This window comes from Equus przewalskii, chromosome 7 (genome assembly GCF_037783145.1).
Source record: "Equus przewalskii isolate Varuska chromosome 7, EquPr2, whole genome shotgun sequence".
Lineage (NCBI taxonomy): Eukaryota > Metazoa > Chordata > Mammalia > Perissodactyla > Equidae > Equus > Equus przewalskii.
The window spans coordinates 67,677,564-67,693,266 of NC_091837.1; the positions used below are offsets into that span (position 1 = coordinate 67,677,564).

Genomic DNA, 15,703 nt, shown 5'->3' on the forward strand with positions numbered 1-15,703 from the left:
ATGCCAGGGTTTCTCAGTGGGTTCAGGTGTGTCATCCTGGTTCCTCCACTCTATGGTTCCCATCAGTAGTTTGAGCATCCATTGATAAGTCACTTATTTCACTAGGAGTGTGACTGTATCATTCCTTCTGATTGACAGCTGGAATTATTCTGTATAATAGAACTTCTCTCATCCAAGAGGGTTATTTGGTTATCCTGAAATCTAGTTCATACTAGAAAGGCAGGATTCTTTCTTTTGGATTTTTAGAGTCATGAGTTGGTGCCCTAACAACCTCCAGTGGTAACCAACGAGTCAGTCTCTCTCTCACTATGATCTAATGACTCAGTATGACTTCATTAGTTTTTTTTAAAAAAGCTTTCTTGAGATATAACTTGCATACCATAAAATTCACCCATTCGAAGTATACAATTCAATGGTTTTAACTATATTTATTTCATTGTACAACCATCAACACAATCAATTTTGGAACATTTTTCTTTGTCCCCCAAAGAAACTCTATACCCATTAGCAATCCCCCAGACCCCCAGCACTAGGCGATCACGAATCTATTTTCTGTTTCTATAGGTTTGCCTATTCTTATACCTACGAGTAGAATTATTATGGTAACTCTATGTTTAATCATTTAAGAAACTGCCAAACTGTTTTCCAAAGCAGCTGCATCATTTTACATTCCTTCCAGCAGTGGATGAAGTTTCCAATTTCTCCACATCCTCATCAACACTTGTTATTATTTGTCTTTTTGACTACAGCCATCCTAGTGGATGAGAAGTGGCATCTGTAGTTTTGATTTGCGTTCCTATGGTGACTAATGATACTGAGTATCTTCTCATGTGCTTATTGGCCAACTGCCTATCTTCCTTGGAGAAATGTCTTTTCAAATCCTTTGTCCACGTAAATACTTGTCTTTTTATTATTGTTGTGAGATTTGTTTTATATAGTCTGTCTTTTATATGTACAAGTCCTCTGTCAGATATTTGATCTGCAGATATTTTCTCCCATTCCACGGTCACTAGTCCTTCCTCCCTCCCTCCCTTTCTCCCTTTCTGAACTTTTTGGTTCTTCTTTCTCTCTTTCTGCCCTTGCTAAACTTCCCCTGTCAGTCCCACTTCCCAAGCCTGCAGACTCTCAGAAGACATTGTAACTGGTTATTCTACAGCAGCGCTGTCTAAAAGAAGTATAATGTGAGGCATACGTGCACTTTTAAATATTTTAGTAGCCACATTAAAAAAAAAATAAAAAGAAACAGATAAAATTAATTTTAACGTATTTTATTTAACCCAATATCTCCAAAAATATTATCATTTTAACATGTAATTAATATAAAAATTATTGCAACTTTTTACTTTATTTTTTATACTAAATCTTTGAAATCCGGGGGGTCGGTCCCATGGCAGAGTGGTTAAGTTGGTGCTCTGCTTCAGCGGCCCAGGGTTTCGCCATTTTGGATCCTGGGTGCAGACATGGCACCACTCATCAAGCCACATTGAGGTGGCATCCCACATGCCACAACTAGAAGGACCCACAACTAAAAATACACCACAACTATGTGCTGGGGGGCTTTGGGAGAAAAAGGAAAAATAAAAAAAAAATATTTGAAATCCAGTGTAATATTTTACACTTATGGCGTATTTAATTTGGACTAGCCAATTTCAAGTGCCCAATAGCTACATGTGGTTGGTGGCTACCATACTGGACAGTGCAGATCCAGACACTAATTTGTCCGCCCCCATGCTGCTGTGGCAGAGATCGATAAGTGCCTCCCCATATTCATTTCACCCCTCTAATTTAATAACAGAAGCCCAATTTTGGAGTTCTATTTTTCAGTCTCCTCTGCTGTTAGGTGTGGCCAAGGCTAAGCTTCTTTGTTATTTACCCAAGATGACCCAGGCTCTGTTTGCACAGTCTGCTCCAGACCTGGAATCAACCATTGATTCACAGAGCCCTGCTTCCCTTTAATGGGAAATGATATTTAGAGATGACAGTCTCGCAGTTAGGGCTGCTCCTGGCTACTGGGTTATAATTGCTTCTTGGCCTTTTGATTGGGCAGAGCTGGGAAATGCATTATTTTTTTTTCTTTTGGTAAGGAGATTGGCCCTAAGCTAACATCTTTTGCCAATCTTCCTCTTTTTTTTTTTCTCCCCAAAGCCCCAGTATATAGTTGTATATCCTAGTTGTAGGTCATTCTAGTTCCTCTATGTGGGGTGCCACCACACCATGGCTTAATGAGTGGTGTCAGGTCCGTGCCCAGGATCGGAACCAGTGAACCCTGGGCCACCGAAGTGGAGCCTGTGAACTTAACCACTTAGCCGTGGGACTGCCCCCAGAAATGCATAATTTTAAAAAGAGGCAAATAATGAGTTTATACTAGTATTTCCCATTCAAATTTAAGAGTATAATGTTATTAGTTAAATTATTTGATTTTAAGAGATTTTATTTTTTCCTTTTTCTCCCCAAAGCCCCCTGGTACGTAGTTGTGTATTTTCACTTGTGGGTCCTTCTAGTTGTGGCATGTGGGGTGCCACCTCAGCGTGGCCTGATGAGCAGTGCCATGTCTACACCCAGGATCCGAAATGGCGAAACCCGGGGCCGCCGAAGCGGAGCGCACAAACTTAACCACTCTGCCATGGGCCAGGCCCGAATCATTTGATTTTATATTTGTATCTTTTCTCTAATTGTGAAATATTAGTTCTTAACAACATTTACATAATTAACATTCACTTTATCCTAATATGTAAATATAGTTTATGTTTGTGTAGATAACAGAGTTTCTCAGTAATAACACCAATACTACCGTGACAGTAACATTTTGATGAGGAAAACGGCACAGATCTGGCCTAAGATGGAAGAGCTGATTCAGGGTTTCTCAACCTTAGCACTGTTGTCATTTGGGGCCAGATGACTTTTTGCTGTGAAGGGCTGTGCTGTGCATTGTATGCTGCTGAGCAGCATCTCTGGCCTCTCCACACTAGGTGCCAACAGCACCTCCCCACCTCCCCAAGATGTGACAACTGAAGTATGTCTCCAGATATTGCCAGATGTTTCCCGGGGGGCAAAATCACCCCCAGTTGAGACTCACTGGACTAATGGATGGAACTGACAGACATTATATAGAGACAGGCTGTCATGTGCTCCACAGCTAAACTCAAGGTTTTATTTTAAAACTCCATAAAATAACTGAACTTGCTTTGCTTACTCAAAAGGTCCATATGATATAATTGTTCGTGTCTTGATTTTTTTTCTTAACAAAGTGTTTTGGAGATCTTTCCAAATAAGTATAGAAAGTTCTTTCTTACTCCCTTTATAGCTGCTTATGTTCCATTTTGTGCATATGATAATCTATCCCAATCACCTGATGATGGGCGTTTGGGTTATTCCTACTCTTTTGCTATTAAAAATAATGCTGCAGTGAGTAACAGTGTCCATATATCACTTGTGTATTTGCCAGTGTATCTTTGGGGTAGGTTCCTGGAAGTAGAATTGTCGTGTCAAAGGATTTTTTTTTTTGAGGAAGATTAGCCCTGAGCTAACTGCTGCCAATCCTCCTCTTTTTGCTGAGGAAGACTGGCCCTGAGCTAACATCCGTGCCCATCTTCCTCTACTTTATATGTGGGACGCTTACCACAGCATGGCTTTTCCAAGCGGTGCCATGTCCACACCCGGATCCAAACCAGCGAACCCCGGGCCACTGAAGCGGAATGTGAGAACTCAACCGCTGTGCCACTGGGCCGGCCCCATGTGTCAAAGGGTTAGTGTGCATGAAATTATAATGGAGATTGCCAAATTTCCCTCCATAGAGGTTGTATATTTTGTATTCCCACTAGGGTCCTACTTTCATTAGTTAACATTATAGTAAGAACATTTCCATTGTCATTAAATATTCGTTGAAAATTGGATTTTGTAATGGCTGCCTAAAATTCCCACATGTGAATGCACCATACCTTAGTTAGTCATTCCTTTCCTGTTGAACATATATGATGCTCCCAACTTTTCTCTATTATAAATAACACTGAAATGGACTTCCTCGAATAAAAATCTTTGACTAAAATCTGGATATTTCCTTAGGACAGATTTTTCGAAGTAGGAATACCGTATCAAAGGTTTTTTAAGTCCCTGGCTACATCTCGCCCAAGTCCTCCTGTGAGGAAATAGTGTATTTTTATCAAGAATGTTGGAACTTCAGAAGAATATTGGCCTTCAGGGTCTTTATCTGATTGAAGCAGTTTGTCCTTCTGGAGGAAATAAGTAAATCATATCAAACTGTGTAAAAACCCAGTTCTAAAATCCCAAAAGAAATTCTTTTTTTTTTTTTTTGAGGAAGATTAGCCCTGAGCTAACATCTGCTGCCAACCCTCCTCTTCTTGCTGAGCAAGCCTGGCCCTGAGCTAACATCTGTGCCCGTCTTCCTCTACTTTATATGTGGGATGCCTGCCACAGCATGGCTTGACAAGTGGTGCCATGTCCGCACCCAGGATCCAAGCCGGCCACCAAAGCGGAATGTGTGCACTTAACTGCTGTGCCACTGGGCCGGCCCCAACCAAAAGAAATTCTTTGATTGGGTAGTGGTAGTTCTCATTTGTAGCATCTTTCAGGGCACTAGGCTATTGTTTACTGCCTGTTAATTTATCATTTTCCCTAGACAATCCATTCTGTCTCAAAGGGGCAGCCACTTTCTCCCTTCTTATCAGTGAGATGGCATGCAGCATCTTTGTTTATTCAGTGCATCTCCTCTGAGGAGTGCCTTCCCTGGTCACTAGCATCACAGAGAGGACAAGAAGGAGGCAAGAAATAACAGCTCATCTGTGTCATTTGATGTGTAAATAAGCAACGAGAACAATAACAAATGTTGCATCTTTAATATTACCACTTAAAGTAATAGCCATGGAAGAAATGTTTAGCGAGCACAATTAGGGCTAATTTGACCCACCTCGATTGTTGAGTATTCACAAGCTCAGGCCGAGGAGTCCAGAGGGAAACTAAATACTGAACACGGCCATTAAGGCAAATGCCATCTTTAGATGTCTATTTAACTTAATGGTAGTTTGTACAAATAAGATGTGAAAATTGTATGTGTGAAGCATGTTGAAACTCATCTTTTCCTTACTATTTGAAAAAGGTCTAGAAATTTCACTATCCCTCTTAAAAATCAGACACCTGGGATGACTAAACTCTGGATTAAAAACACCCCTAAAATCCTGATATTTAGAAGAAAGTATACGATCCAGGAGATTTTTGCACTGGGAATGTGCAAAAATGTACCTGTGTAAACTCACCTTCCCATGTGAACTCTCCCCTGTCTGGTGTGGTATTTCTATAGAAGTGTATGCATGTGATGGAAGAGCTCAGGAGACATAACCCCAGCTCTTTCCACAATAACTCCATGCAGGTCCTGGGCTCCAGGGAGAAGCTGTGCTATCTGAGGTCTACCTTTGGGCTCATGCCTTGACTATCATCATCTTCTAGATCAACATTTCTCTAAGAGTAGTCTGCCACAGGTCAGTAAGCATTATCCAAAAAATGGGATCTAGTGGTCTACTAAGTTCAGGAGATACTGAGTTAAGGACAGTTCAACTGGTTTCCCCCATGGTAGGACTTCTCAGTGTCTTTAAGATGCTATGTGTGTTGTGACTCTCCAAGAGAAGATATGAGAAAGCAGTGATTTCCACCCTTATTGGACTCCAGAATCCTTTCCTCAGGGAGCATCTCGCAAGACCAGTGTTCATTTGAAAACCCTTTTGGGAAATAGTGGTTTGCATGAACTCACTCTGATCTGATGATTGCATCTTTCATTGCAATCACATTCAGTCATGCTTGCAGACTTTTTAAATCTTTTGTAGCATTTTTGTGCCTACCAGCGTCAAATTGTTTTGCCTGAAATTGCTTTTCTCCATACAGAACTTCACTATCCCATGCAATAATATCAAATCCATGATCCTGCACATGTGGTTGATATGGGATTCTGATACAACCAGGAAAGCACTGTGTGATGCAGAATTTGGTAGGTGCAATGGGGCAGGCACACGACTGACTGAGCAGGAGTTACTAGTTGTGACCTTGCCCTTGCCCCATTCACACCTTACTCTGTTTGTTCCATCAGACGTAAATCACTTCCAAGCCGGCCTACCATGGCATTACTTTTTCTTCTTAATAGGGTGCAGGTTGATGTTTGAACTATAATTTTGAAACCAAATTTTAAAAAGTATAAAATTAATATACCCATGTTATAGAAAATTTGAGAAATAGAAAAAAACTACTCATAATTTCACCACTGTGACACAAATATTTTCATCTTTGTATACACTCTCTTGGTGAAAATAGTTTGGTTATTTGTTATCATTTGTTGCCTGTGTATCATCCTGTGTCATTCTTTTCCCCCAAGAAGGAATTAATTTTATCATTTTAGCTGTTTAGAAAACTAATACATGTTCATTATAAAAATCACATTTCATATGCTTTGGTATTGCTTGAAAATGAACAGTCCCCTACAACTGTACACAAACACACACAAACACACACACACACACACACACACACACACAGAAACAAAAATGTGATCATCCTATGGATGCATGTTATTTTTTTCTATGACCTGTTTTTCTTTTCTTTCACTTATATTGTGGACAACTTTGAAAATCTACCTAATCTCATATAGAATTACATAATTTATTTGACTTTTCTTTTTCTTGAGGGTTTTAATATGGCACCAGCCTTTTGCCCCTGCTCCTTCCGCCATGACTCGGCTCCCAGCTTGGCCCCATGGCCACTGTGAGATGAGAATGCAGTTTTCCTTTTGGTGTTTGGCTGGAATAGGGCAGGTATCATCCCAAAGTTCTTCTGCCCTGGTAGCCCTCCTTTTCCCAGACCTTTGGCTAGGGAGAACGGGCTTTTGTCAGCGCATGTTAGCAGGTTTCTGCAGCACCCCACTGGGGGTATATGGGAGCCAAAAAGAAAACCCTGAGAATATTGCCATGTCATTCCTCAAGACCTGAGATACCAGCCAGTCCTCCTCCTTCTTTCCACCTTTCAGTGTCCCCCTGTGTTTATCTGTTCCCTGATATCCAGGGATTTTGGTTGTAAGGGTGGACGAGAGAGGAACGGGCTACTCCATCTTGGCCAGAAGTGCAAATCCTTTGCTCATATTTTCGATTCCCTCTTTTATCTCTTTATACATCTTTCACACAATTATTTTATCCTCTGTATCAGCAGAGTCTGTTGTTAGTTATTTCTGCTGGCTCTCATTCACGGTGGTTTGTTATATGTTTCGTAATTTTAGATGATGAGTTTGCATTTAATAAGGGGGACTCTATCTGTGGGAGTCTTGCATGTGTCCCTCCAGAGAAAATTTATGTTTGACTGTGTCAGACTTTGAACCACTTTAAGATAATTTCTCAGCTTGGGGTTTCTTTGACCATGCCAACAAGGGTAGGTCTGTGGTTCTGAATGATCAGTGATGACGTTTTCACATTTTCCCACCCCAAAGTGCAAGACAGACCAATTTCCTTGGTTCCTTCCATTGCCTGTGGGGAGGTTTTTCTAACCCACCCTTCCATAGAGGATGTACCCTCTGGTTCTTTTATGTGATGGGTCTTGACTCCCCCTCTCATCTTGAATGGGCCCAAGGCTTTCTATGCTATCCCCTATGTAGACTTCCAAATCCAAACCTTTTTGTAACCAAGGGGCAAACACCCCCAAATCAGCCACAGCTTCAACTTCAACTGCCCTGTCTTGAGTTTTAGCTTCCTCTTCATTTTCAGTCTTTGAGAATTTTGGCACTGCTTCCTTGTGGACGCATTTCTTGTGTATTCAGAAAGTGTTTCCTGATTCATCAAGCTTTTTAACGGGCTTTATAGCAAGAGATTTCTGGATATCTAGTTCATCATTTTGCTGGAAACAGAACCTTCCTTTTTTTTTTTTTTCTCAATTATTGGTAATATATTTTCTGGCAAGAGTAATGGGAATATATCTTCTTTGTTGGTATTGTAGTAATTAGAAGTAATTTTCATTCTGTATTATAAAGCAATGATGTTCTTAACGTACTCATCAGTAGGACATAAACTGAACTGATTGCTCCAGACTCGCCTGCTAGATCCCCTTGTCTCATGCTTGGGAGCTCATGCCTCAGAATGAGAAGTGGAGTCTCTGGAGATGCGAGGCCCCACGTGGAGACTACAGCTTTCAGTTCATCTTCACAAGCACTGCTCACCCAAGTGAGTTGGATGAATCATCCTTTAAAATCATTGTTTCTCTTGTTTTCACTATAGATGAAAATAAAATGTTTTATTCCCATTGCCCAAGTTGATGCTGATGTTCTCTATTAATTAGAGCTAATGTTGATTATAAAATGCTAATTTTCAACAAAGCATATTCACCTTCATAAATAAATACTGGGCTTTAAGGAAGCAGGCCATTTGACATGAAGCCAATAGCCCTGCACCAAAAGTTCATTCATCCATCCAAGTAGGATCTATTGAGTACCTATTGTGAGCATTCTGCATGATGGAGGGAGGGGGTCCTTGAGACATATGGTCGGTCCATGGTCCTTGGCCTCTAGAAGCTGGCTATCTGATGGGACAATGGATGAGATATAAACACAAATAACTATGAAGTGAGGATATAGCCAGCACCATGTAACTGGTACAGACAATAAGTAGAATAAAATTGTATAGGGAAGAGGCAATTTTTTATGACAGATGTTTAAAAGAAAAAACAAAGGGAAAGGCTGTCTAGGATAGAGAGCACCCGGACTAGGCCTGTAAAGATGACATGGCTCTTGGTAGACAACGTAGAAGTTCCACGTAAAGAAAATGGCATAAGAAGCAGCTCAACTGGGATGGCAAAAGGTAGGTTCAGAGAAGGAAATGTAGGTAGGAGTCAGCTTATGCAGGGCTCCCTGTGGGAGACAAGGTAACCTTCTTTATTCATTGGCTCCTCGTCATCTGCCAAAGATTACTACAATTCCTTCATCTGCTCTTCAAGGATTGTTACGATCACTAGCTTCATGTTGCTACGGACATACTGGAAAGACTTTGCTTACAAAACCGAAGGCTGCTTTTCTCTTACCACGCTGAGAGAGTTTGAACTTAATGTTTAAACTATTGAATGAATGAACTAGAATTATGTTTGGTTTCCACATTCTGTAAAATTCGGAATGATCACTGTCCCCAGAACCATATGGTTTATCAGAGAAGACAGGCCGAGGGGCTGAGGAAGGGCCCTGAAGGTTTGGCGCAGGAGCCCAGTGCTCAGGTCAAGCCAAGGTAAACTGACCAGGTGGCCAGTGGGCACTGCCACCTTGTATATAGCAGTGGGCATAGGTCCAGTGGCCAGGCTCTGGGATCTGTGAGCCTTTGCTGTGTCACATGTCACTCTCACTAGTTTCTTTTGACCTTTGAGTTGATGGAAGTACTAACTGACCAAAATAAGGGAGACATGAGAACAGAATAACTAGTCAAAAATCAAAGTGTAAGAGCTAACAGTGAGTGTTTTCTAGTTGCCACAGGTTAAATTTTTTTTACAAGTATATTGGCATAAAGAATGATTCCTGGGTGCATTCCATTTGTCCTTTGTTTCCTCCCTTGTATGATTATATTATTATTGATGTCATTAAAAGTACATTCATCAGGGCTGGCTGTCAGAGAGTTGCACTTGTTTTGTGCCCACAAGCAGTTCTGAGGTGAATCTCTTGCTTTAGGGCATTAGCTGATCAATACAGACATCTATAGTGAGGAATTGTTTTCCCACCTCCCTCTGCATGGCTCTACTTTCCTAGGGCATTCTGGGACATGGTCTTCCTTTCAGTCGGAAGTCACTCTGGATGGGATAGGGAGACCCAGAAGAAGGTGTCCCTACAAAGGAGTCTTCCTTCTGCAATCCCCTGGCAGAGGGCAGCTGGTCCAAGGAAAGTCCTTGGAAGAATTACGGCAACTGCTCGCCTCTCCTAGCGCTGACACTTCTTCAGCTTATTCTCCCTTCCTTCCTGGTTTGCAGTCTGATCTCAAGTCTTCCTCTATCTTTGAAGTTTCCAGGACAACGTTCCTACAGTCCGAGGCCAAAACCTCCCTGTTATTGCCTTTCGTTACCTGTAAGTAGGGAATTTGTCTTACTCATTTCTGCCTATTGGAGACTTAGCAGCGGCAAAACGCCTGGCAGGTGGTCCATACTGCTGCACTGAACTGAATTTCCAAAATGTGAGTTTACTGATTTCGCTTCTTTCCCCTCTCTCCTTTCCTTGCCCACGCCCTTCACCGTCTCCTCCCACTAACTAGTCACAACCCTCTGCTAACTGTCTAGATTGACTCTGCACTCATTCGGACACACTAGGTACTCTACCAATTTCATCTTCTTGGAGACATGTCTTCTAGAACCTTCTTACCAACTCCAAACTGAACCAGTTGTCCTCTGCCCCCAGTAGATAAGGACACCTGGGACCTCACCTCCCCGTCCTGCAGATCTCCTTCTCGTTCTGTGCCCGAGACTCCGTCCTTGGGTCCATCTAGCCCTTTGGTTTGTTTACTCTCCCTTTGGTCCTCCAGGACTTTCCTGATAAAGGGTACACGGCAGGTATACTTTTTTAGGCTTTGCATGTTGAAAATATCTTTATTCTAATCTCCAACTTACTTGTTTGATCAAGATACGGATTTCTACATTGGAAATTATTTTTCCTCAGAACTTTGAAGGCATTGTTCTATTTTCTTTTAATCTCTCACGTTGCTGATGAGAAGTCTTGCTCTTAATCCATTGTATGTAGCCTGGTTTTCCTCTCTGGAAGCTCTTATGATCCTCTCTTCGTTCTCAGGGTTCTGAAATTTCACCACGATGTGACGTGGGCTCTGCTTACAGACACTGCGCTGGCGTCACACCAATGACTGAGGCACAGGCTCCAGAGTCTCACTGTTTGGGTTCAAGTCCAGTGCCACCATTCACTAGCTTTCTGGCCTCAAGCAAGCTCCCGAACCTCTGAGCCTCAGTTTCCACATTTTAAAATGGAGATAATAGTAGTACCTACCTCACAGGGTTGTTGTGAGAGTTAAACGAATTAGGATCTGTAAAATGTTTAAAACAGTGCCTGCCACATAGTGAGTGCTATTTAAGCATTAACCTTCACTAATATTTCAAATATGGAAAGTAACCTCCTAGAGGTCTGCAGTTTCCGTGACCCTGTGCCTGGAATGCGAATGTTGGCCTTGAGAGGAGGGGACGGTTGTGAAGGGGAAGAGGTGGCTGAGTCTCTGATGTGAGACCGAGAAAGAACAAGGTGGATGTACAACAGAATTAGGCTCATAAAGAAAAAAGCAAATGCGAAAAAGAAATAGGGTAATTGTTATTGCTGGTAAGGCACCCCTGGACTAGGGATTCTCAGATGAGGATTGGAGGAATAATAGGTAAAGAGAAGACACAGCCTTTAAAGAAATCTGGTCACTCCAACTTAGGATTCAGATATGCTCCCCAGAAGGGTGTTTTCATTTTTCAATTTAAAAGGAAATATGACATAGATTCAGAATGAGAGTAAGAAAAATGGGGGGATGCTTTAGAAAGTCTCGGTGTCGTTATGAATGGGAAATATCTGATGATGACGTTTTCACTTATCAGAGGTTAAGCTGGACAAGCACAGGCACTTCCTAATTGATATACTAGAAAAACAAACAGATGTTTCCCTCCCTGGTAGGAACTTGAAATTTTAACACTAAAGATTTCACAGACTTACACTCAAAATGATCTATTGATAACAGGACTGGTAATTCAGGGTAATCAAAGAGTCCCAGGTAATGAGGGAAAGCTCTACTTTACATAATAATTCCAAATAATACATTTGGAATGAAAAAACTTTTTTAAATCACCATTTTTTTTACTCTTGTGAAATAATTGATTCAAAGATCATTAACAGATGCTAAAACCACTAATTGAAAGGGGATGGGAAATGGGGGTATTCACATGGTGCCGAAGTGTAGTCATGCGTCTCTTAACGACAGGGATATGTTCTGAGAAATGCATCGTTAGGTGATTTTGTCGCTGTGTGAATATCATAGCGTGTGCTTACACAAACCCAGATGGTATAAGCAACTACATACCTAGGCTCTATGGTACTAATCTTCTGGGACCACCATCAAATATGCAGTCCATCGTCAACCATAAAGCCGTTATGCAGCACATGACTGTATTGTACATAGGATACTTACTACTTGCAAAGAGATGTTTTCTTTACAGTGGAGAGATCCGTGGTCACCAGATGATCCCAGTAATTAAACATCACATTGCTAATAGTAAGACACCAACATGTGGATCCCGATGTAATGAATATGAAGAAACATCATCATCTATGAAATATACTTGCCAAAAATGTTTACCCTGATTCTAATTAAGCTTTTAGATCTAATGTCCATCTTAGAGGACAGGGGATAGAGGAACCAGCTACCTGATAGCATGAGGAAAATACCAGGTGAATCTAAATTGTTAGGACATTCTACAACTGGCCTTATCTTTCCAAAAAGGGGTGAGTATAAGGAGCCTGGTCTAAATTAAAAGAGATTTAAGAAACATAACCATATGTAATGCATAATCCTTGATTGGATTTTGGTGGGAAAAACTCTGAAAGATATTTTTGGGACAGAGAGATTTGAATATGGAATGAGCATTAGACGTATTATGCAATCAGTGTTAATTCTGTTAGGTGTCATAATTGTAGCTATTAAGAAAGTGTCCCTTATTTGGGAAAAGCATGCTGGAGCATTTAGGGGTGGGCTTTCATGATGTGACTTACTCTGGAATAATTTAGCTAGATAAATAGAAATGAAGCAGATATGGCAAAAAGTTAACTGTTGTTGAATCAAGATGGAACGTGCATGGAGATGGATATTCATTGTTTTATTCTACTTTTCTATGTGTTTGAAAATTTCATATTAAGAAATTTGGGCGAATGGCCTGCAGATGCAAAATTGCATAAACTTGGCTGATGGTGTTATGGGAGGAGCGGGAGTGAGTGTCTCAAAGGACCACTTTTGCATCGGGCACCCTGGAAGGAGCATCCGCTCTTTGAGTTCACCAGAGCAAAGGAGTGATATGGTCATTCGCTCCAGAATGTATGCAAGTTTGAGGAGAATTAGTGTACTTCCCCGAGTACCCAAGTTATTGTCAGGAATAATTTACTCACTAGCAGGATCAGAGTGAATAATTCATGTTATGACTGCAATGGGAATGCTCATATGTTTGGTTGTTGTTAGCTGGATTTTTTTTCCCCAAAATTAAGTGACCTAAAATTACCTCCTTTACATGAGGTATTTTGGGGATATCTTTTCTTTTCTTTTTTTAACCACTTCTTTCTTCCAAACAACATGAAGTAACTGCCCTATCCACACAGGCACAGATGTAGACTAACAGTCAAAATGCAGAATTGCTTCCTCCAATGCTAAATTGTTCTTAAAATAGAGTTGTTGCTTAGGAAGTGAGTTTACTGCCCCAGCTGAACCCTCTGTTTCTGATGTAATTTCAGGGAGCTGGACTGCGCCATGTTACGCCGCCTGGAGAAGAGGATTCTGGTTGATCTCCCCAGCCGGGAGGCAAGGCAGGCCATGATCCACCACTGGCTGCCCCCTGTGAGCAAGAGCAGAGCCCTGGAACTGCGCACAGAGCTGGAGTACAGCGTGCTGAGCCGGGTAAGCTGCCTGGATCTGCGGGCCAAGCGGCCACACATGGCAGTCTTCTAGGCCAGCTCTTCTCATAAGCTGTTTGGAGCATCTTCCTTGAGTCACTTAGAAAAGATCCAAGCTGCCCAGCAATGCAATGGGCCTCTTGTTCCAGAAAGAGTGAGCTTTGTCACTTGGAAACAACCAAGCAGAGGGAAACAACGTGATGTAGTGGGCATAGCATAGGGTTTAGACTCGGACAACCCACGGTCAAATCCTGGCCCTGCCCCTCATTAGCTGTGTGGCCTCAGGACAGTCACTTACTTTCTGAGCCTCGGCTTCTTCATCTGTAAAATGGGTAACAGAAATGCCACAAAGGATTGCTGTGATGACTAAATGAAAGTCTTCCACAAACGGAAAAGCCCTAGGTACATGTCTTATTCCCATTGTCCCTGGACACTTGAACCTGATGTTCTCTGAGGTTCCTCAAAGGCAGGTGTGATGTTATTTACAAGAACAAAAGTGCCTACCAAATTTGATCATCCTGATTTGGGCACGAGGGGCCCATTAGGCTAACTTGGGTGGTCTAGGCCTTCCCCAGCATCTTCCAACATACATTTGGATGGTGTTAGGAAGTGATTTATTGCCCAGCTTCACAGGTCATCCAAATGTGTTAGCAGTCTCTCTTCCCCCAAGCATAACATACCTGGGAATCTCTGTATGGTGTTCATGGGGGCTAGGTAGAGAATCCAAACAGGGGCTCTGAGGCTGGGTCCTGGCTACAAGAATGTAATCCCCACCAGCATTCTGCCTGCTGACCAACGGCTGGGGTTGTGGCTGTTTCAGGAGACTGAGGGCTACTCGGGCTCAGACATTAAGCTAGTCTGCAGGGAAGCAGCCATGCGGCCTGTGAGGAAGATCTTCCACGCACTTGAAAATCACCAGTCAGGTATGCTGGGATCACAGCAACGGGGCTCTGGGAGAAATTGTTTAAAAAAAAAAATCCAACTTCCACCAGCAGAGGGAGCCTGGCTCCTGTTCTTAACGGCTCTTTACACTTAGAACATTGTTTGGTCAAATCGTCTCTCTTGCACTCAACTCATTCCTCCTCTGGTGTTCTGATTTGGATTGACTTTGCCTCCAGATGATAAACTCCTGAGAGCTTGAGCTTTTATTTCTCTGGCACACTATGACGCTGCGCTGGATCCATTTGAGGCAATATATAAATATTAAATAATACTTGAATAATGATACATTTAAGTCACATTTTTTGTCGGGGCTTCAGGGGCCGAGTTGCACATTAAAGAAATTTTTCCCTAGCCCTCTTTAGTCTTGCCTTTTGCTGCATTAACCATTAAGAATGCTGCATTATGCATTGTCTGGAAAGAAGGTCTATTAGCATTTCAAGAGCATTGATCACCATGAGGTCAATTGTTGTGCTGTTACTCTTTCTTTTTATCTAGAGAGCAGCAATTTACCTGGGATCCAGCTGGATACAGTGACCACTGCCGACTTTCTGGATGTGTTAGCTCACACCAAGCCTTCAGCAAAGAATCTGACTCAGAGATACTCAGCCTGGCAAAGTGAGTTCGAGTCTGTTTGAAATCACATTTACCCTGACCCGGCCACAAAGACAACCATAGAGGCCTCCTGGTTTATTAGTGTAAGGGAAAGAAGAACATGATTGGAATCGACAAAAGAAACTTATTCTTGAAGACTGGATAAAGTTGGACAACTGGATTGTTAACATGAGATATTTTGGCTAATTTTTCATGACTGATGCCAGCAAAATATGAAGATTTCAATTACAGGTACATGTGCCAGTAGGTCAGGCAACAGAGACTTTTCTCACAATTAGACTCCATAAAATTTTCATGAACAATTTCTTGTAGTGTTCCTCATTTGTGAACTGGTCTTTTCATTTGAAGAAAAAGATGTATGTAGTTAGGAAAGTTGTGTTGGAATGCACAGGGTGGTTCTCAGTTGGGGAGCCAATTAGAAGCTAAGCTTGGGGGCCCGGGGGCCGAGTGGTTAAGTTTGCGCGCTCTGCTGTGGCGGCCCAGGGTTTTGCTGGTTCGGATCCTGGG

The 15,703-nt window shown here is 41.9% G+C and overlaps 1 protein-coding gene across 8 annotated transcripts in view; it reads left to right on the top strand.

The window, feature by feature from the left end:
- The window catches only part of KATNAL2 (katanin catalytic subunit A1 like 2), a 78,699-nt gene extending 63,201 nt beyond the window's left edge, over positions 1–15,498 (top strand). For all 8 annotated transcript variants that reach the window (XM_070630104.1, XM_008525215.2, XM_008525217.2 and 5 more), the window contains 3 exons: positions 13,484–13,646; positions 14,463–14,565; positions 15,080–15,498. In XM_070630104.1, coding sequence (XP_070486205.1) covers positions 13,484–13,646; positions 14,463–14,565; positions 15,080–15,219 — 406 coding nt within the window. In that variant the 3' untranslated portion in view covers positions 15,220–15,498. The remainder of the gene's footprint in view (positions 1–13,483; positions 13,647–14,462; positions 14,566–15,079) is intronic.
- Positions 15,499–15,703: the final 205 nt, after the last annotated feature.